Source organism: Alosa alosa, chromosome 10 (assembly GCF_017589495.1).
Source record: "Alosa alosa isolate M-15738 ecotype Scorff River chromosome 10, AALO_Geno_1.1, whole genome shotgun sequence".
Classification (NCBI taxonomy): Eukaryota; Metazoa; Chordata; class Actinopteri; order Clupeiformes; family Clupeidae; genus Alosa; species Alosa alosa.
Window position 1 is genome coordinate 26,315,933 of NC_063198.1, and position 19,304 is coordinate 26,335,236.

Consider the following 19,304-nt stretch of genomic DNA (forward strand, 5'->3'; position numbering starts at 1 on the left):
ATGCTGGAATACGAGAGATTAGGCTACGTTAGCTCCTCTATTTGATAGCTTGAACAGACCGGAAGTAAAGTTGGAACGCGTGTGTGCCTGGTGTGCAACGTGAAATGTAATCCCCCTCCACAGTACCGGTGAAGCTCAAGCTTGCACAACAGAGAGAAGTGCGTAATGATGGCTCTCCGAACGTGTGCTAGAGTACTCTATCGGGGATCCATACATGGCTTACGACTGAGCCCCAGGGCATCATCTTTTCTACAAAGGTATGTGTGTATTTCTTGCTTTCTCTGTGACTTTATGTGGGTACCCTCCTTGTGACGGCTAGCTGACGTGAACTTACATCCACTTTGTGGTAATCAGGGTGACCTCTGTCGGGAAGACTCTGTTGATGCTCAGCTAGATTAAACCAAAATAATATTAGGGTGTAGGTCTGATGACGTGTGGGCATATATTGTGTATTTGTTTGGACCTTATATATATATATATATATATATATATATATATATATATATCTATCTTACTGACAATGTCTTGGAGAGAATAGGCCTAATTTGTGTAGTGGGTTTACAGTCCTCCCCTAGTTCGTGGCCACAGGCTTGGCCCTGCTGATGATGAGCTGTACCAGAAGACAACGGTCTCTGTGATGCAGAAAGAACAGGGTGGTGGGGCTATGATCTACAGCTATAGCCCCCGGGGTTTCAACATTGATGGGAACCGTGTGATTGGACCCTGTGCTGTCATTCCCCCAGCCATCCTCCAGTGGAATGTAGGTGATTTCCATTTCAGCTAAATATTTCAGATGCATGTCTCTCTTTTTTTTTTTTTTTTTTTTTTTGTCAGCTACATATTCTCAACCCTTTGCTTCTTCCTCTCTGTCCTTGTGTAGGTTGGCAGTTATAAAGACATCACAATTGAGAGCTTGGCATTGTTCTACATGATTGAACCCCGAATTGGTAAGACACATGTATTGAAATATTGAACATGTCTTTGTGCCATGCATTCACTCTCTTTTGGTTGCATATATCCTTCATGTTCAGCATCAACCTGGGTTGTATGTGCTGATGGCACGTGTTGTGTCATGTCTCTTTTCAGAAGTGCTGGTCCTTGGCACGGGGGGACGAGTGGAGAGGATTGACCCAGAGATTCTAAAAGTTCTAAGGAAGAAAGGCATAGCAGTAGAGGTGCAGGATACGGTGAGGCCCTTGTCTGGCTTTCACCAGACGGCAGATCAGGCTGGGTTCACCCAGCCTAGTGAGGCCCATTTCCCCTTGACCATGAATGCATGCTGACCTTCATTAATTCCCTCTTAAGTCATCCCTGAATCGTCCACACAAACTCAATTGATAAGTAATGCTAGCAAAAGGTGTAGCTTAAGCCAGTGACATATTTTTGGCTTCTGTGTGTAGTCACCTGAGGCTAGGCATGCTGACCCAAAATGGGGTAACAGTGTTTCCCACAGAATTTAACTTTAACAGAATTTAATTGCAAACTTGAATGCAACAGTTTTGAACAAATCTGTGCAGCATGGTTATGATGCCAACAATTGTTAATGTTTTCTTAAAACATGCATGAGGTTTGTTGAGAGACAAGAAGAGACTGTGAATAGGTGCACATAGCTAAAATGAAAGGAATTCGTCCAATTTAAGTAGTACATAGAAAATCATTGTCTGGTGGTCAAAGTTGATATTGTGGTGGGCTGCCACAAATAAGTCAATGTATGGGAAACACTGGGGTAAGAATTGAAAAACATGTAGGAGGAGCTTACTGAAGAAGTGTTGTCTGTGAGACAATGATTCTTAAAAGTTCCACTTTCAAGAATGATCTAGTTCAACACATTTGTACAGACATTCAGACGATGATCCTGTTTGTCTTTATCTCTCGCATTTCTTCAACCTTTTTGTCTTTTAATCAGAACATTTGATTCTTTGTTCATAAGACTACAAGAGATGGCCATTTCCTCTGATACTATTCCTGCGGCTAGCTGTTTTACATCTAATTGCCAATGGCAAAAATAGCACATCTAAACATTGCCCTTCTACTCTACTCAGGCAAATGCATGTGCTACCTTCAACTTCCTGAGCAGTGAGCGGAGGATCACTGCGGCCGGCCTTATCCCTCCCGCTGTCAGCACAGAGCTGGAGTAGGTCTGCCGTCACAGCGTGGGCGCTATCAGAATGTCTAGCAGGAGGAGGTCGCACAGACGCCTGACAGACCTCTGGAGGAGTTCCAGTAAGTGCTTGGAGGTGGTTCTCAGACTCTGATGAGGAGAAACTGAGGCTTGTTTGAAAGGCTGGAAAATCAACCCGTCCTACCTTCATAAAACGGTTCTTTTGAAATCTGACATGTTTGCATGTTGCAATCATACACATGGGTTCAGTAACCACACACAGCCTGCTAGAAGGTGTAAGTGTGTTAATGCCATTCCACATGAAAGCAATAGTGGAACATTTGAGTTAAGATGATTTATTTTGAATATGACAGTGGAAGAGTGTATCAGAAAGAGAGTTAATAAATTGTGCTCTTTATTTGGGTATGTTTATATCCAAGTGTTTATGTGTGAGTATGAGAGGACATTTTGCTCTACTGTATGAATGAATTGTATAGATACTGTGTTCAAATATGTTTAATAAAGTGATATATTTAAGTGTCAAGTGTGATTTAGCAGTGATGATAACAGTCATGATAATGCACCATTTTGGTGTTATTATTGTTCTTACTTATGTGTCTCAAGCCATAACCATGATTGACTAAGGTTTCAGGATAGGGGTACTTGTGATATGGGCAACAGAACATGCTATGTCTTTAGGGGCCATGATTTTAACTACAAATCTAAAATAGCCTTTGTACAGCACAGGGAAATGTATACTTCTACACAGGAATATAAACAGGGATGATTGGAAATTAGATGAACTTTCAAACTTGTGTTCATCATCAGTAGCAACAGAGTTGACCTCATTACAGATAAAAAATATCAACAAAATAATTGTGATGAAACATAAACTGTTTTACAGATCACCAAATACGTAGTATTTATAATCAGTCATAAGAGCCCAGTGCATACGATTGCAAGACTATGGTGTTGTCAGTGCGTCTGAAAGGGGAGGGGATGAACGAATGTGGAAAGGCTCTTATCTGCATCTCAGGCGTTGATTTGCTGCAGTCTGTGTATGTATAATCTGTCAGCAGTAGTGGTGATTACTGACCTTCACTTGGATAAGTAATCTTCATTAATCTCTCTTTAATGTCAGTCTGTTACGCACTCCTCTCCTGCACTGTTTTCCCATTCACTTGCTTTCACACAACCTCTCCCTCATACAGTAATGCCACACACAAACCACAGCAATCTCATTAAAACACAGGAGTATTGCATTTGTCATGATGCAATTTCTTCTGTAGTGTCCTCTCCACAAGGACATAAGGATTGGCCCTAATACTTTGCTCTGTTCGTGTTTTCTCCACATACTCATTCTCTGCAAAAACACACTGCTAACAGAGAATAGACTTGTTCATACAGTACACATGCACAATACTGATCGTATACTGAACCACTGTTGATATGCATAGATACGATAAGATGAGCCTTGCATGCTATGCATGCAGCTATGTCCGTGTTTATAGTTTCTCCAGTTACACATGCCCTCAGACAATGTGATTGCATTTGACTGACTTTATTAGAGTAGTCATCTAACATAATATTAAAAAAGGAATACTTATTGATGAATAATAATTATTGATGAAAATAACAGTCATACACAGCCAAGTACACCAGCCAAGTACACCATGAACGCCATGTAAAATATACAGGAGAGGTGTAGTGGACATTGTAATGTTTTTCATTTGTAAAATTAGCATATGTCAACATTTAGTGGATAGTGTTAAATGACTAGCGATAATGATATTGAACAGGGGTAGATCAGATTTTAATAGAGCCTTTTTGAGTATGGATAAACAAAACTACAAACAACTATGCACGTGGCCCAAGGTATTATTCTAATAATACCTTGGGCCACGTGCTAATATTCTTCCTGCCATCCACAAATGTCTGCCATCTAGTTGTCATCTTCATCATCAAATTGGTCTCTCTGTATGTCTGCAGGGGTGAATTCTTTCCCCGTGATGCGGTAGTACATGTCCTTGATGTCATCACACTCTGTCTCAAAGTGTGCTGTTGCATCATAGGAGCGTGAGACAAAGACCTGGGCAGAGCAGAGAGACACAAGTCAGTGCTCTGTGAATGCTGAACACTCAATGCAGAACAGACTCAAGATTCAAGTCCCTGAACCAAACTGATGAACATTTTAAAGATTGAGAGCTTGAATTTCCCCTTGGGGATCAAAAATCTATCTATCTATCTATCTATCTATCTATCTATCTATCTATCTATCTATTTATCTATCTAAAGCTATTTGTTCACTACTAACTAATTCTGATTTTGAAACAGTCCACAATATGTAATTAGTTGCTGGCTTTGACTAAAAGTGAATGAAATAGATTCATCTGGTGTGATAACTCAGTACTGTCTTTGGCTTGAAAGTCAACAGTTCTAATGCTTTAACGGCACAAATGAGGGCCATCATATTTAGAAACATAAAAGCCTACCTGACTCCGCCTCCCATCATCTGTTGGAACCATGAAGTTAGAGATGGAGACAAATCTGTATACCAATCATAATAACATTACTATTGTTAGTGCTTGTAGAAGTAGTGTAAGATACATAGACATTCAGATCATTTCTAAAGTAAATATAGAGTAAAACTATAGCCTTAAACGAGAATTCCGGCGATCTTTCACATAGATCTCATGTTTATGAGCCCCCATGTTCATGGCACCAGAGTGTAGCACTGTAGCTGCCTGGCATGTCTAGCTGTTGCATGCAGCAACTCGAGTTAAGTAGATTGTTTTCCCCCCCATAGTACTCAGTAGTAGTACGCAGTACTGGTGACCTCGACAAACAGATCTATGTGAAAATCACCGGATTTCTCCTTTAATAGATAACAGCCAGCCTCAATCCAATCTGGAAACATCTAGATTTGCAATAGGATCTTGTCATATCCTGTCATATCCTGTTCAACAACAGAGCTCTGAATTTCTGTCACTTGTGGAAATATCTGAAACTTGATATTAAGATTGCTTGATTGATTGGGGGGAAAAGGCCCCAACTTCCACATCACTGCCGAGTGATGGTTAGCATGCCATGAACTCATAAAGCGAACATTATGGATTGGGATTGTTCCTCACTTTTGCTGGATGGGTTCCAACAGCGCCAGTCCTGGCTGGACTTCCTTCTCAGGGTTACTAGTTTCCACAGTAGTGCTCACCACGGCAATATACCTTCCTTCAGCTGCGACGCTGTGTGTGTAGGAGACCATGCAGATGTAGATATCTATGAAGAGATGAGCAATGCCATGAATAAAGCAGATGAATCTACCAGCTTGGAAAGACTTGGTTGTCTTGTTTACAGGGGTCAAACATCCTCCTCATTACTTTCACAAACCCTGGTTGTGTCCAAAGGTAAAGAATGGGACCTAGGTAGTACACCGTTCTTGTCAGTCTACCGCAGTACAAGGGAGAACACTTGACTTTTGGACAGTCTTGTCTGATGTAACATCCGACAAATGCACGCTACCTAGACCATGTCCTAGGCTTTTGGACATGTCTAGGATCACTTTTTCCCAATAAAGTCTTTCAACTCACCTGACTTGCGATTGACCTGTGATTGAGGGATGACAATGTGACAAGAGCTGGCATCATGTGTGTTCTTGATAGGATGGTTTAGCAGGCAGATGGCACGTATGACCCGGCCCACCTTTTTCACACGATTAGGCATGTAGCTGGGGTCACAGATGAGCTGCTTACAGCGAAATATCTGCCCAGAGAGATGAAGAAATGCATGAGGGAAAAATAGCAAAGACAACAAACTGGTTCTCAATGTTCCTGTAATTATGCTGCATCATTTTGCACCAACCTCGCTGGCACATCTAACTTACATCCTTTCCAGATTTTATTCCAACAACTTTCCCATCCTCCATGAAAATGTCATCCACCTGTCGATTCAGCTTGTACGTACCGCCATGCCCTGTACTCAGCCTGAAGCACAGAGAGAAAAATAAACACTTCTGGTCAAAACAGGCAATCAACACGACTCGTTCTGTGTCTGTAGTCTTGAACAGCATCACCTGGCAAAGCCCTGCGGTAGTTCTCCCAGGCCATACACAGGGTAGAGGAAGGGGCTTTGATCGCAGCGAGTCAAAGAGTCGGTGTACAGTCGGATTCTTCGGATGGTGTTTATGCAGGGCTGGTCCAGGTAGCTAAGTACGTACGGACAGTATTAAAAATAACAATAAATGAAAATAAATTCATGGCAAAAAGTAAGAGATGAGCTACAGGATTTAGTTCAACCAAGAGTAATTGTCAATAGTTTGTGAGTGTGAGTTTTTGTGGCGTTTTATAGCACATCTGTACATGCATGTGAGTGTGGTGAATGTATATTTTTTATTTGTTTGTGTATAGATGTGGCTTGGATATGAGTGTCATCACAGGTACCCATCAGTTTGTTGCAGTGCCATGGCATGTCCCATGAATTCTATAACATCCTGGCCCAGGTCGAAGTGACGGAACACCTCCCGCATCGTGGTTCTGCTGGGGTCTATCTCATGGTGGGTTCGCCGGTCGCCCTCTTCAAAGTTCTGAATGAACTGCAGCAGCTTACGGAACCTCCGCTTGTCAAACATCCCCATCAAATCTGAAAACAATGGCAAGAACTATAAGGGTGACACCTCCGGTACTGTGTGCAAGACAAGTTGATGGTGTGTCATGGACAGTGGATCACCACCTGAAGCCATGGCCTCTGCCTCGGTTGATGGGACTTTGTGAACCTTTCCACCCCGGAACACATAACTTCCCCCAACCACCTTAAAGTCCAGATAGCGGGTCACCTCTGAGTACAGAAGCATCTTCACCAGTAGACCTGTAATAAATACACAGCAAAGCCAAAGCCCCACCTATAGGTTACCAACAATGGGCTAAAACCATCCATGAGCTTAAAAGACTAAAACCTTCTGTGTGATGCTGTGGGTGATTGGGACACACCATTAGCCAGTACTAATTTGGGAATGAGGTCAACATTCCAATCTTTGCCCCGGCCCATAGACTTGGGAGGACCTGAGACCTGGAACTTTTTATAGAGCTGCAAACACAAACAGACACAAGTAACACAAGCTTGATATGCTTCTCAATAAATGATTGACACTAGTCTATGATGAGAGTAATGAACAATCAGTAAAATGCTCAAGTGTTTTAGATGGGCACACCTGATCCAGGGGAGAGAGTGAGGCACTTTCCCCTCCATAGTATGGATTGCGGTCAATGTGGAGAATTTTCTTCCCACTTACTGACAAGAGGCCCGAAAGAATACATTCCTAGGAATGAAAGACAGAGAGAGAGAGAGGGAGAGAGAGAGAGAGCAAAAGAATAACAAGTCCCATCCCCCAAGGGGTTTTCTGGCATCTAGATTAATATTAATCCCAGACAGATTGTGAGCAGCCACGTTCCTTGACAGTATCCCTCATCATTAAGGTCAGTCTATAAGTTCTTCAAGGAAAGAGTGCAGCATTTTAACTTAATTAATACATAATACCTTCTTCTGCATAATTATAACATTATCTATTATTTCCAATTATGGCTACTACTATCAATTACCTGTTTGAAAACAAAATTTAATCGAAATGCTGACTACAGGCTACTGGCATCTGCCTGCCCAAATGTACTGACAACGTACACTTAACAAACAAACAAAAAGAAAGAAAAAAAAGCACACTGGTCCAAAACCAAGAAAGCAAAAAGATAGTTAGCCTACCTAACAAATTTGTTTTGATATCACACCAATCAGGAATGCTCAGTACAAGCTGAATATAATTTACTATTGGTGGTTTGTGCAGTAGTCTGTCTTACCTTAAGCCCAGTCCCCAAAACAATAATGTCATACTCCTGCATTGTCAACAATTCTGAAGCACCCCTGGACATGCAAGAGATGCCTCAGCCTTCAAAGTCAGGCAGCAGGACAACTCTCCTGTCTTGGCATATGTGCGTATGTATGAATCTCTCTCTAAGCATGGACAACCCCTATGTGATAATCCTCTCAGCAATACAGAGGCCCAATAAAGATGGAGTGTGTGGGTCAGGTCTGTCTACTCCAGCTCTAGTCTATCACTCCAATAAATTAACTTTATGGCAGTTAAATTATTATAATGTATTTTAAAGCTATTTTCAAGGTGAACTGGAAACAAGTAAAGGTTCTTACATTTCATTTGCAGATACCAGGATCCACATTTTCTCTTTGAAAACATTTTCCAATTGAAGGCACCATGCAAAAATGAATTACAATAATGTCAAGACCCAGCTACATCTTCATCGTAGATAGGCCTACACTACATTTCACAAAAGTGTGTTTTAAATAGATTTTATCCACAACCCATGTTGCTAGGTCAGAGGTCACGGGTCAGGTCTGGCCAGTGACCTAGCAAGTAAATATCCAGATTATCGCCATTTGTCGCATTCATTATAGTCTTTTAATTGCATTTCTTTATTAGGCCCTGAACAAAAATGAGTTTGGTGTGAGTTGTGTAGTGTTTCGGACATTGTTGACCGTAGACAGAGTGTGTGTCTGGACGCATGAGCCTACATTTCCCAGAGTCCTAGTCTGTATCGGTATACACGTCAGACTTGAATTGGAAGGACATTCTTCTGGTATGCACTGCAACACCACTACAAAGGCCTAAGGCAGCTATTCATGCGATGCAATATGCTACATAAGTCTGTGTTTTCAAAGTTATAACTCTAGTTTTGAAACAGTTGAACGGTTGAAATCTTGCATTCGGGTCGTAGTCTTCAACTTCAATTCAGTTTCACTTAAACTTCGAATTGGGCGTGGAAGAAATAGCACAATGTCTCAATCGGTAAGTGCAAACAAGAAGTAACTTATGCTGATTATAATATAAGAAATATCTGCGAAGTTAACTTAAAACCTTACATCAGTGAACCGTAAGCTAGGCTACTTAGCATGGGTGTCACAGCTATCTAGGGAACATATCTTAACTGTTTGTATTAGGCTACGACTGACGTCATTTTCACTCATCAATTATATTTTCATTTGATTGATGTTCAGTTCGCTAGTTCAGAATCGGGGAACCAACACACGCGGGTGACCAGTCGTGCGAAACCGGGCTTCCTGGAGCGACTGAGTGAGACAGCAGGAGGAATGGTGGTTGGACTTGGACTTTTTGCGCTCTCCTTCTACGTACTGTTCACGAATGAGGTGAGGCTTAAATATGAAAGAGTGCTTGCAGTGGCAGAACGAGAAACCGTCTGAACCAATTTCGTAAATTGGAGCCCTCTGTAACACAGCAGTTTTGCATGTTTCCACACTTTCTGCAGGGCAGAGCACTGCGTACTGCAGCATCCCTTGATGAAGGTCTCTCTCAAGTGATCCCCCTTCACCCTTACTCAGGCTTAGAACCTCAGAACAACGGTAACTTGGTCCACCTGTCAGCGAAATTACGCACTGCACAGGTAAGGGAATTCATTTTGCACTTCTGATACACTGGAGTTGTTTGTGCCCTTCAGTTTTTATCATCCATCATGTCAAATGTAATCTATACAGCATTATGGGGATCCCTTTTGTCTGGAGGTCATTCTCTTTATCACTCTCTCTAGCCTCTCCATGACCCAAACTACAGGGTGGCCTTGCAGGCGGTGAAGTTGAAACGGCAAGTAGAGATGTACCAATGGGTGGAGTACCAGGAGAGCAGGTTGGTTTGGTTAAAGGATCACCACAATATCCACCTTTACAGGTTTTCAGTCTGCTTATTGGAAGTCCAGGGGCATAGCCCACACTGCACATCATCACAGAGCACACACTCATCTAAATGTTAATACTGCAATACACTTTGACATTGTCACCATATTTACATGTTGAAGGTGGGATTTGTTTGTGTAATGACTATTGAATGTCACAATTGCAAACATAATTCAAACAACACTCAATCAGACGTTTTGAAGCTACAGTGCATCAGAACATCTTTGCTTTGTATTAACAATGGCAAAAGATGGCATTCTCCAAAATGGCAAATGGACACTTTCCTCATCATTGCGTAACGTCAGTAGGGTAAAGACTGCAGAGTATTTAACTGGCGTAATTAGAAACGACAAAAAGCATCAACGAAGTGCTTTACTCCTCTTCCCTGAGCCCTTACTTTAAGACTTACCGTAGTGTTGCCTACATCTAAAAACATGCTACATGCATGTCCTTGCATTTAATTAAACTACTACATTATTACATTATCTGTTATAGTTTATTCATAAATGTATGACGTGTAGGACTGCATGGGGGTTCATAGTCATTTGTGCAGAAAATGTAGGTGCTAATGTCTCAAAACGAACATACGGGCATTTGTGGGCGTTTGAGGGTGTTTTTGGGTGGTTACCAGGTACACCATGCTGTTGGAGGCAGTGATGTAGTCTAGTTAGCTGTAGTGGATATACTGTGATCAACCCCAAATACTGCGTAGTCTTGCGTACCACGTAGACTACACCACTGGTTGGAGGTGCAAACAAATGCTGCATCGCCATTGAGATCACATAGGCTTCATCTCAAAGCTCTATTCACATAGGCTTCATCTCAAAGCTCTATTTGCATATCCTCCGTCCTCCAGTAATCCATGTTCAATATTATATTTTTAGGCTTTGGTATCAGTTTATATTCTCTGCAATTTGCATGTCTGTTTATTCTAGCCTAAGAGGTGATGTGCCGCATCATCAGTAATTGACGTCTCTTAAAAGTTTTTTTCATGGGTTTTACGGGTTAGAGTAATGTTGTCAAATAAGCCATTACTTCAATTCATCGTGTTTCCTTACTCTCTGACAACCAATCACTAACGTTTGGTATGCACTTACCACACTCTTCTCCCTCCTCTCACCTCCGTGAAGCTGGTCCCCCATGTCATCCAAAGTTATTTAAAAAAAAAACTAGTATTCGTTTGTGCTACGTTTGTACCGGTTTGTGCCATAAAAAAATATCGTTTGTGCTGTTTAGGGTTTTAAGGAATTAAACTTTACATTTTCTGGCCAGTGATGAACATTTGTGCAGCTATGTTTTTAAGTTATCATGCTTTGTTACAGGCGTGACGTCATTCAGCCCCTCATCAATGTCCAAATCTCCTAAAATAGTTGACTGGGCAAGAACTTAAAATTATTTTAAAATAATGTTACTGTAGACTGGTTTTACATTTGAACCTTCCTTGCACAATTTCCTACGATTGTTCCAGACACTAGCCATTTAGTTTCAAAGTACACAAGTTGAGTTATCATTCTTATGTTTTTTGACTTGATCACAAATGACTAATTGATGCTAATAAGGAAATGTCCCATTGATTAGGGATTATGTGGAGGATGGGGAACAGAAGAGTGAGACCACCTACACCTACAGTGAGTGTCTTCCTAACACATGGACATAAATAAACTAAGTTACTTTTAAATAAAAACCAAGTGAGGTTGCTGTGATGAGTCATGGATAGTTTGACAGGGCTGTAAAAGTAAGTTTGTTGTGGTTCAAATGACTATTCACCTTTCAGACACAGAGTGGAAGTCCGAAGTTATTAACAGTCGGAACTTTGATAAAGAAATTGGCCATATGAATCCCAGGTAAGACAATCATGTCCTTCTCTAATAGTATAAGATTGACGTGCATTTAGTACATACTGAATAGCCTTTGATCTCATTGTCTTAGTGCCATGGCAGTGGAGAGTGTGACTGTGGTAGCTCCAGAAGTGTGGGTGGGACCATTCTTGCTCTCCAAAGGTAAGTATGTTCTGGCATGTTTTTACATTACATGTTGTATGCGTTAATGATTTTATGTCTAGTGTGAACCTGTTTAGTAAATAAAATCTGTGTACACCAAGAGAAGAAGATCAGTGTATGAGGTATACTAATTATTTGTTCTGTTGACCTTCAGGTTTGGTGGACCAGATAAATAATTTTCAGACCTTGAGTCTGACTGGACTGCCACCGTCCCATGTGGACCCCTTCCTCACTGTAGACGGAGACTACTTTTACCACACCCATAACCCACGGCGCCCAGAAGTGAGCCTTCTCTCAGTCACACACATTCACTATACACATCACCCCTATCCATACAAAATCTATGTCACCTATAAATGAATGGACACGCAGTCCTATAAGCCTACTCTACAGTCATTGATTGTTTGTGTCTGCAGGTGGGGGATGTTCGTGTGAGCTTCTCGTATGCTGGGCTTAGTGGAGAGGGCACCTGGCCTGGACCTGCCCTCACTGTAAGAACTTACTTCGATTAAAGATGGATCACTGTAAGAACTAACGAGCGATTAAAGATGCAGTGCAGAAGTCCAATCGAATACAGCAAATAGCTCCTCACAGTCCTTTAACTGAAACTCTAAAAACTCTGGTGGAAATGTTGGCATGTGAGGTACTGCATTATGGCTGTTTCTGGGTTTAAGAGAGATACCGGTATATAGATTATTATGACTGCCATGCTAACGAAGCTACGGTCATATAGGTTTAGTCAGAGTTTATTTTTCTTCCGGATTTAAAAAAAAAAAATTCTTCTGTAAATTTGTGTCATTGATTCCCGGGACACTGAAAGACCAGGCTACACGCAACTTGGTGGGCATGTACTGTAGCCCCACAAGGTTGACACGGACAATTGTTTGATCCATCGCCCACCTGCCGCACTGGGGCCCCCGAAAGGAGGGTTGGCCGGACACAGTTTTCTGTGAATATCTCGAGAACCATAGGGGCTAGGATGACCAACTTTTTTTCAAATGTTGGTCTCAAGGGGCCATGTCAACCCATCCCATATCCACTCATTTGAGGTATAGCGCCACCTACTTAAAAATGAAAAGGCAAAAACGAAGCGTTGTAGTCGCAGGTATCTTTGGCTGACATGTTCAAAACTGCACGAAATTTCAAGTGTAGCATCATTAGAACACCCTCTGAATGCATGCCCACATACACACACACACACAGACACACACACGCCCCATTACTCCCACATACACATTCACAAGTGAACACACACACAGCACAGATATACACAAAAACAAACACACACTATCCACACACTCATTTACATTCACAAGAGTCGCAAGAGTATGGGCTGGAGTAGGAAATGGGGACAAATTGACAAGCGTGATTTATTTTTGCAGAGAGAATGTGCAGGACTGAGCGACAGTCATATTTTGTACTGCTTTGCGGTACATCTAGTTGTATTGATTACTCAATCTGTTGATTAACTGATCATTTCATATCCTTCCAGGTGAGCACTGTGGCCATGCAGAGGGGAGAGCAGCTGACACCTTTCAAAACCAAGTCAGGTGATCCACTGGAGATCCTCTATATGGAGGAACTTACAGCAAAGGTGTGTCGTGTGTGTGTGTGTGTTGAAATGAATAGACTATTCAGTTGAGACAAATGAGGAGTCTTTATATGTAAAGGTGTTTGAGTCAACATGTAAAATTTGTTTGCCACACATGAAAAAGCTTGCTGTGTTCTGTAGGATGTGAGCACTTCCTCCTGAATGTTTGCATATAGGAGGTGTTTGAGCGTGAGCACCAGCACAACTCTATGATGACCTGGGCTCTGAGGGCTGGAGGTTGGGCTCTTATGTTCTTGGGTGTCAGCTTGACCGTGCGCATCGTCCACACAATGGGTAATACACAGAGTATTCCACTATATTCATTTCACTGGTGGTACCAGTACCAGTACAAGCCTATTCACTGGATTTCATCAGTTTGTCTTATTCATTTTGCTTTGCAGTGGACTGGGTTCCTATTCTCAGGGAGCTGGTGTCTTTGGGTCTGAAGCTATTTGCTTTGACTGTTTCGAGCTCCTTGTCCCTGCTGACCATCGCTGCTGGCTGGCTGTACTACCGCCCCCTGGTGGCCATCCTTTTATGTGCACTGGCACTGCTCCCAATTCTCCTGGGCCGCTCGCGGGCCCCCACCAAAAAACACCAATGACCTCTGACCTAAGAGTCGCTCTGACGTCTCTTGGTGCTTGTTGTTCTCACTGGATGTGCTTTGTCTTGATTCCCAAACTGTGAGGAATGAAGTGTGTGTTTGTTTGTTACCTAACAATGCAGTTATGCTCACATTACCAAAGTTTTTTTTTTTTTTTATCATGAGCTCTGACTGCGTGATATGAAGTCACTTTGTGAAGTACAGCAGCAAATGCGACTGTCCAGACAATTTAAATATTGTCTACAGTATGTATATTACTGCTACAATGTGTTGTCTTTACAAATCAGCAGGGATTGTGTAGTTTCTAAGACCATAGAAGGTTCTGTGTTATATGCATACAAGTTATTTCGAGGACCGCACACACCAAGCAGAATTAGTGTTTATAATTTTGAGATGCAACTGCAATGGTCTTGCTTGTGGATGCATACTATTACTGCAATTAAGTATTTCATTCATGCGATGCATACATGCAGCAAGTTTACAGGAAGTACAAATTAGATATGGTCATTTGTGAATGTCTGAACTCCACACAGGAATATAGGTATGTGTTATCTACAGTTCTGCTTTAAGTGTTGCCTTGTGTCCAGCAGTCCCATACCCAGTCAAACGACAGCGAGGGAATTGAAGAACGATTAGTTGTGTAGCTTACAAATTCTTTTGAACTATTTGTAAAATATTTCATATCCAGAGACAGACGTTGCCAAAGAATGGACACAGGAGCAGAAACACATCCATGCACTGAGGAGGATCAGGGCCAGAGAGGGGTCATTGTGATTCTGTAAAGGTATATGACATCTGACATTTTTGTAGCCCCGTTTGTGGTACACTGATCATTTGCCAAAAACTCATTTTCATGCTCATCACTTCCTGCACTATGCTGCCTGCGTATAAGGTTTGTGTAGAATGTACATTTGCTGGATTTTGGTCTGGTATAAATTGTTTAATAAAAAAAAGTATTTTCTATTTTTTCTACATTCTTTTTTTTTAAGGACAAACTATTCTGTCAACCGAAATATTTAATAATCAAGATACTATGTAGACTAGATCACACAATAAAACTGATATAGTGAGGACTGGAACAGTGGACAGTGATATGATTTGATAGGATAGGACCTGGACGGACTGTGACAGAGATTGCTATTGTCATTTGAACAGACTGCTTGTGTAGTTTTTGCCATCACGTTTAAAAATTGTAGTGTTTTTTTGGACATTGTGCTCTTCAAATATGATGCAGTCTTGTTGAATGTTTCTAAACAAAGTTTAGGAGGAACCCATCTGTTTGATTTACAGCCATAATTCACCCCACTACCGTTTACATTTATTAATTTAGCAGACACTATCTATCCAAAGTGACTTACATGTCAGTTCTACTACATTGTCCCAGAGCAACTTGGGGTTAAACGCCTTGCTGAAGGGTACAATGGTGGAGGCTGGAAATTGAACCCACAACCAATATTTGATTCCATGTTGCAAGCTACTGCATGCTACCCCAACTCCTTAACCACCACTATGCTATCACTGCCCCATTTATAGACTCAAACCTTCCTTACCTGCCCACTACGTAACACATTCCGCCGTTGCCAAGCCTCCCAACTCCTCCGCTTTCTCCTCCTTTTCACTTGTTCTTCTAAGTTCATGTTACCCCTTATCCATAGCGGGTGTCAGTGGACATCTCACACACAATCTACACTTGGCATCCCAGGACTACTGCCAGCCATGAAGCTAAACATGCTTATTCTCACCGCTTAATATCAGGCAATGTGATGGGCAAACTAGACAACTCAAAGAAAACTCAAAGAAAAACCTTAATGAACGTACACAGCAAATTAAACCCCTGACAAGTGTATTAATTTCAAAAGCTTCTTAAAAAGATTTTAATACACAAAGATACCAATTTTGTTGCTTCTAATTAAAAAAAAAAAAAAAAAAAAAGCTTCAAGTCTTGCACCTGCGTGTTCGGGTACATATGAGAAAATGCACATGTGCCTAATGTAATAGGCATGTTGGTCCTGATCATTTCCAGCTTTTTAAAATTGCATATTTTCTGTTGTCCAAAGAGATATGAAGGGTTATGAGGGAAGGGTCACAGTGTGTGGCCAGACAGTTCTGACCCATCGCAAGGACTTGACCGCTGAACATACGAGTCTCATTATGGCACAGAGTGCCTGACTAGCTCCACAGATATTGGCTTAGTAGGAGTAAATATGGCGTATTCACTCACAGGTGTAGAGTACAAAAAGAAAATCTCTCTCCACATCAGCTCCTTTAAATACTGACAAAAAAAACTTTCAAAACTAGTTGTTGGCCTACTGGTTTTCGTTTTTTTTTTTTTTAAAAGACAGACTAAATAAAAGCATTTGTATCTCTCAATGGAAAAAAAAAAATCAGTTGAGCACAGTCTTTTCATACAGGTTGAACAGCAGAGGACACAGCTTGTGTCTTGTACTCCTCTTTGCTGTAGGATATACAGTCCGCTTGTGTCTACAGCAGGAGGCATTTATTGCTCCTCTTGCCCCGTCTAGCCTGCAACGCTGCCCTTGTGGCCATCTCAAACACCTCCCGCACACCATCCTTGGTTTTGGCAGAGCATTCCATGTAGCCAAACGCACAGATCCGGTTGGCCATGTCCCGGCCTTCCTCTGGCTTCACAGGCTCCTGAGGATGAGAACAAGATGCCGCCATGTCAAGATCATCAGGCAATGGATCACAACAAGCAAATTATATCATAAGAAAATCAAATGGGGGTTGGCATACAAAATGAGAATTCTGTTATTTTGGACACATAAACCGGCAAATTGCATTTGGTCAGAGGGAGCATTCTGTTATTTTTGACAGATAAACCAGCAAATTACTTTATGTAAAACAGATATTTTTACAAAGGAAAGGATGCTAATGAGCAGTATGGGTAACACCAACACATCAACGTTGACTCATATTAACACTCAATACTCACATGAACTCTCACCATCAACAAGACAAAAAGAATGCAAGAATGGACTGCAAGTTATTTAGCCCAAATCCACCACGGTGTGTAACTGCATATAAGCATCCCAGTACACACAAAGCTTAATGATAATAGAAACTTGCATGAAACTAACCAAGTTTGTTTTGATTTTTTTTTTCATTGCTAAGCCATCGCTGTCTTGGTGAGAGCACAAATGTTGCTATTTAAGGCCTACACAGTGAAAGAGAACATCATTTTTGCTAAATCTAATCTGCTCAAGTGACTGAGGACGACTGACCAATGTAGTGAAACTTGTGTAGGCACAAAGCTGCTTACAAACTTTAAACATCCACACAAAGGTTTTTTTCAATCACTGACAAGAAGTCATCCTTTTTATTTCAAATGTTATACCAAAGATCCTTGATTACTAACCCTCTCTGGTTATACGTTGCTACAGCAATCATGCATTACCCCTTTTTATTTTTAGACTCTGATATCACCAACTCATAGGTCTACCTGTTTCATCTTTGCCAGCTCACGACGGGTGTGCTCATCATTCCGCAGGTCCTTCTTGTTGCCCACAAGGATTATTGGAACGTTGGGACAGAAGTGTTTAACTTCTGGGGTCCATTTCTCTGGGATGTTTTCTGGACAGAACAGAGCAATGCAAGTTTAAGAATAATTAATGAAAAGGTGTGCTTTATATGCATTGCTAAAAATAGAAAGTGTGCAGACATGGATGACTGACTGCATGTTGCAAGACCTCACTTACCCAGACTGTCAGGACTGTCAATAGAAAAGCACATAAGGATGACATCAGTGTCTGGGTAGGAGAGAGGTCGCAGCCTGTCATAGTCCTCCTGGCCAGCAGTATCCCACAGAGCCAGCTCTACCTGTTATGGCAGACACACCCAAGTTGAACAAGCAATGTTAGAAGACAATAATACATACATTACTACAAATACTATCTGGATGAGAAAGAGTGGACACTATAAAACGACATTTTAAATGAATGTAGTGTGACTTTAACATTGTCGTTTACTTACCTGTTTACTGTCTACTTCTATGTCAGCAACATAGTTTTCAAAGACGGTTGGTACATAAACTTCGGGGAACTGGTCTTTGCTGAAGACGATAAGTAGACACGTCTTCCCGCATGCTCCATCTCCAACTATTACAAGCTTTTTACGGATTGCTGCCATATCTACACTGTATTGGGAAAGATACATGGAGAATATTACTATTAAATCACACATATGCCTGACACAGTACTGCATTTCAATCACAACACATAGCGTTACGTTAGATGTAAGTTATGTTCAGACGATTAACGTTTAGTTCAAAGCATCTTAGAGTGTCTTGAAAAGTAATAAACTGTATTATTATTATTATTATTATTATAACATACAGTTTTAACGTTGACGTTAAATTGACTGAGATGTGGATAAACACTAGTTCTGCTAATTGACTAGCTAGCATCTACTTCAAAACAAACCCAACATAGCTAGTGCTGGCTAACTTGCTAGGTCGTAACTTTGGTGTAAGGTTACAGATAACTGAAAATGAAATATTAACCACGTTGTCTTATTCTATATAACCTTGCAGTAAATTGGCTTACATATGAAACCGCTCTACTGTGCCTTAAACGACGTTACAATTATGTCAGTCTCACCAAATGCTGCCCGACTATCCAGAGGCCTTATACTCAAAGTTGGCCACACCGCTAGCAAAAAAAAAAAAAAAGGACTGCTAAGATGGCTAGTTAGCCAAGTGACAAGGGACGGAACGTTAACGTTAGCTAACTACCAAAGCGTAGCAAAATAATTCAGACTGGCGTCAGACATATACCCACAACTATCAACAAAAGTAAACAATATGATTAATTACGATGGCAACTTAACTATACGCGATTGTTTCAAAACCAATAATGTTACCTGGGGGTGGCTACTGAGTTAGTTAGCCAGACCGCTAGCTGGCTAGCTAGGAACATAAGGCGGAAGTGATTAGGGTTACACACTGGACTTCTTCGACTCAAATAAACCCATTTGTATGGTCTCGTACGTCTCCCTAGTATAAGAAATGTATTCTTTGCCTCACCATAAACAATACAAAGCATCACTCTTACCAATAGTTAGCTGTTTGGTCAGTGTTTTCAATCCACAAAGTAGCTGGATAAAGGTTAGTCAAACGCAGTTCGCGATTGGTAGCGTTAGCTAGCTAAGAGGCAAAAGCAGAAGGGAGGAGTGTGGGGGTTGGGCGAGACAACGGGTCATTTGGGAAAATATGTAGTTCAACAATGTCTGTGTCTTAACCAGCTA

At 41.3% G+C, this 19,304-nt stretch overlaps 4 protein-coding genes across 7 annotated transcripts; 2 read left to right on the forward strand and 2 right to left on the reverse strand.

Moving 5' to 3' along the window:
• Positions 1 to 54: 54 nt before the first annotated feature.
• ndufaf3 (NADH:ubiquinone oxidoreductase complex assembly factor) lies at positions 55 to 2,645 on the forward strand. Its single transcript, XM_048253983.1, has 5 exons — positions 55 to 257; positions 565 to 760; positions 881 to 947; positions 1,087 to 1,187; positions 2,043 to 2,645. Exons 1-5 carry the CDS (start codon positions 166 to 168, stop codon positions 2,136 to 2,138), a joined length of 552 nt encoding a protein of 183 aa, XP_048109940.1. The 5' UTR covers positions 55 to 165; the 3' UTR covers positions 2,139 to 2,645.
• Positions 2,646 to 3,646: 1,001 nt separating this feature from the next.
• zgc:112334 (uncharacterized protein LOC619199 homolog) lies at positions 3,647 to 8,077 on the reverse strand. Its single transcript, XM_048253974.1, has 11 exons — positions 7,945 to 8,077; positions 7,305 to 7,412; positions 7,084 to 7,180; positions 6,827 to 6,961; positions 6,538 to 6,736; positions 6,171 to 6,302; positions 5,982 to 6,081; positions 5,689 to 5,860; positions 5,233 to 5,377; positions 4,594 to 4,648; positions 3,647 to 4,190 (listed from the first exon to the last, which is right to left on the reverse strand). Exons 1-11 carry the CDS (start codon positions 8,014 to 8,016, stop codon positions 4,044 to 4,046), a joined length of 1,362 nt encoding a protein of 453 aa, XP_048109931.1. The 5' UTR covers positions 8,017 to 8,077; the 3' UTR covers positions 3,647 to 4,043.
• A 613-nt stretch (positions 8,078 to 8,690) lies between these two features.
• On the forward strand, positions 8,691 to 15,005 carry LOC125302674 (transmembrane protein 43). 2 transcript variants are annotated; one of them, XM_048255997.1, is made up of 12 exons: positions 8,691 to 8,948; positions 9,158 to 9,307; positions 9,427 to 9,561; positions 9,706 to 9,800; positions 11,426 to 11,475; positions 11,622 to 11,691; positions 11,777 to 11,847; positions 12,002 to 12,129; positions 12,264 to 12,338; positions 13,340 to 13,441; positions 13,615 to 13,732; positions 13,814 to 14,035. In XM_048255997.1, the coding sequence occupies exons 1-12, from the start codon at positions 8,937 to 8,939 to the stop codon at positions 13,882 to 13,884; spliced, it is 1,077 nt and encodes a 358-aa protein (XP_048111954.1). In that variant the 5' UTR covers positions 8,691 to 8,936; the 3' UTR covers positions 13,885 to 14,035. The 2 variants fall into 2 exon arrangements, with proteins under 2 accessions (XP_048111954.1, XP_048111953.1); XM_048255996.1 differs by having other exon boundaries at positions 8,693 to 8,948; positions 13,840 to 15,005.
• Positions 15,006 to 15,888: 883 nt separating this feature from the next.
• LOC125301807 (rho-related GTP-binding protein RhoA-B) lies at positions 15,889 to 19,232 on the reverse strand. Of its 3 annotated transcripts, none has more exons than XM_048254550.1 (5): positions 19,112 to 19,232; positions 18,033 to 18,195; positions 17,759 to 17,879; positions 17,503 to 17,633; positions 15,889 to 16,697 (listed from the first exon to the last, which is right to left on the reverse strand). In XM_048254550.1, exons 2-5 carry the CDS (start codon positions 18,186 to 18,188, stop codon positions 16,524 to 16,526), a joined length of 582 nt encoding a protein of 193 aa, XP_048110507.1. In that variant the 5' UTR covers positions 18,189 to 18,195; positions 19,112 to 19,232; the 3' UTR covers positions 15,889 to 16,523. The 3 variants fall into 3 exon arrangements, with proteins under 3 accessions (XP_048110507.1, XP_048110506.1, XP_048110508.1); XM_048254549.1 differs by lacking the exon at positions 19,112 to 19,232 and adding an exon at positions 18,921 to 18,993; XM_048254551.1 differs by lacking the exon at positions 19,112 to 19,232 and adding an exon at positions 18,605 to 18,626.
• Between the last annotated feature and the right edge of the window lie 72 nt (positions 19,233 to 19,304).

Bases quoted from the DNA above. Each gene is read 5' to 3' on its own strand.
- zgc:112334 (XM_048253974.1), bottom strand. From the start codon at position 8,016: ATGTCCAGGGGTGCTTCAGAATTGTTGACAATGCAGGAGTATGACATT. The intron at 6,303-6,537 runs GTACCTGTGATG...GTACGTACTTAG, and splicing joins GCACTGCAACAAACTGATGG to CTACCTGGACCAGCCCTGCA. The intron at 4,191-4,593 runs GTAGGCTTTTAT...TGCTCTGCCCAG, and splicing joins ATGATGGGAGGCGGAGTCAG to GTCTTTGTCTCACGCTCCTA.
- LOC125301807 (XM_048254549.1), bottom strand. From the start codon at position 18,976: ATGTTCCTAGCTAGCCAGCTAGCGGTCTGGCTAACTAACTCAGTAGCC. The intron at 18,196-18,920 runs GTAACATTATTG...TTCCCAATACAG, and splicing joins AACTCAGTAGCCACCCCCAG to TGTAGATATGGCAGCAATCC. The intron at 16,698-17,502 runs GTAGACCTATGA...TCTCATCCTCAG, and splicing joins AGCTGGCAAAGATGAAACAG to GAGCCTGTGAAGCCAGAGGA.
- LOC125302674 (XM_048255996.1), top strand. The intron at 11,692-11,776 runs GTAAGACAATCA...TCATTGTCTTAG, and splicing joins ATTGGCCATATGAATCCCAG to TGCCATGGCAGTGGAGAGTG. The intron at 11,848-12,001 runs GTAAGTATGTTC...GTTGACCTTCAG, and splicing joins ACCATTCTTGCTCTCCAAAG to GTTTGGTGGACCAGATAAAT.
- ndufaf3 (XM_048253983.1), top strand. From the start codon at position 166: ATGATGGCTCTCCGAACGTGTGCTAGAGTACTCTATCGGGGATCCATA. The intron at 258-564 runs GTATGTGTGTAT...GTGGGTTTACAG, and splicing joins GCATCATCTTTTCTACAAAG to TCCTCCCCTAGTTCGTGGCC. The intron at 1,188-2,042 runs GTGAGGCCCTTG...TACTCTACTCAG, and splicing joins CAGTAGAGGTGCAGGATACG to GCAAATGCATGTGCTACCTT.